Raw genomic sequence first — 993 nt, forward strand, 5'->3', positions numbered from 1 at the left:
AAATGTGGGGCCAACAATCACCCATCTGCCCGATTCTGTAGCTCCTGTGGTATTTACGTGAAGTCCTTGGCAGCACTTAGCTTGAACAGCAGCCCGGCTCTAGTTACTGGTGAACATCACCCTTTTCCTGAGGTGAGGACTTCATTGTACTCAAAACTGGTGCCTGGAAAGAGGATGTAACTCTAAATTTGCCTACTAATAATTTGCCCTGTTAATCACCCTGGGGGAAGAGAACCAAAACACTTAGACCTTTCATGTGGACTTTCAACTAGACATGTAAATAAATTCAATCAATTTAGGTTTTAAAGACACTGCCCATTTTTTTTCTTTAGAAATCAGAGATTTAAATATGAATTTTTCTGTAGGAGTTGAGCTCTAATCACATTTGCAAGGCAATGTATATAACACCACCAGGGAAAAGAAGATTTAAAATAGCATGGGATAGAATGTACTTCTAAATATTTTCTTGAATTTCTTATGTAGTATTATAAGAACTCCTCCCACCCCCAGCCCTTTCACATTTTTGTTTTTAGAAGATTTTTTATATAGGGCACGTGCACTTGCCAAAGAGACAGAGAAAGAGAAATGGAGAGAGAAATCACCCACTGGGGAAACGGGCATGCCACAATCCCTTCCCCTCTATTCTCCTCTTAGGATGTTGAGTATGTACGCATACGTGCCCAGCATGAGGTTTAAGTTGCCAGGCCCTGGACTTGAACTGTGGTTGACTACGTGGGAGTCTAGTGATGTAACCATTATGCCATCTGCTGGTCCCAACCTTTTTACATTTTAGAAAAATTTCTATTAAAAATATATGATTTCTCACCTGCAGAAAGATGAATCTGAACCCCTACATCTCACCTCTGACAAAAATTAAGTCAAGGTAGATCAACAATCTAAATATAAGACCTCAAACTATAAAGCTCCCAGAAAACACGGGGGAAACTCTGGAAGACACGGGGGTAGGGAAAGATATCTTCAATAAGACCCCCA

The 993-nt window shown here is 40.4% G+C and overlaps 1 protein-coding gene across 1 annotated transcript in view; it reads left to right on the forward strand.

Annotated features, from left to right (window-relative positions):
• DZANK1 (double zinc ribbon and ankyrin repeat domains 1) overlaps nt 1-993 on the forward strand; it is a 191,113-nt gene that overhangs the window by 75,752 nt on the left and 114,368 nt on the right. Inside the window, exon 13 of the mRNA XM_006163646.3 lies at nt 1-132. This exon is cut by the window's left edge and continues 23 nt beyond it. Coding sequence (XP_006163708.1) covers nt 1-132 — 132 coding nt within the window. The remainder of the gene's footprint in view (nt 133-993) is intronic.

This window comes from Tupaia chinensis, unplaced genomic scaffold (genome assembly GCF_000334495.1).
Source record: "Tupaia chinensis unplaced genomic scaffold, TupChi_1.0 Scaffold142716_1, whole genome shotgun sequence".
NCBI classification, from domain to species: Eukaryota; Metazoa; Chordata; class Mammalia; order Scandentia; family Tupaiidae; genus Tupaia; species Tupaia belangeri.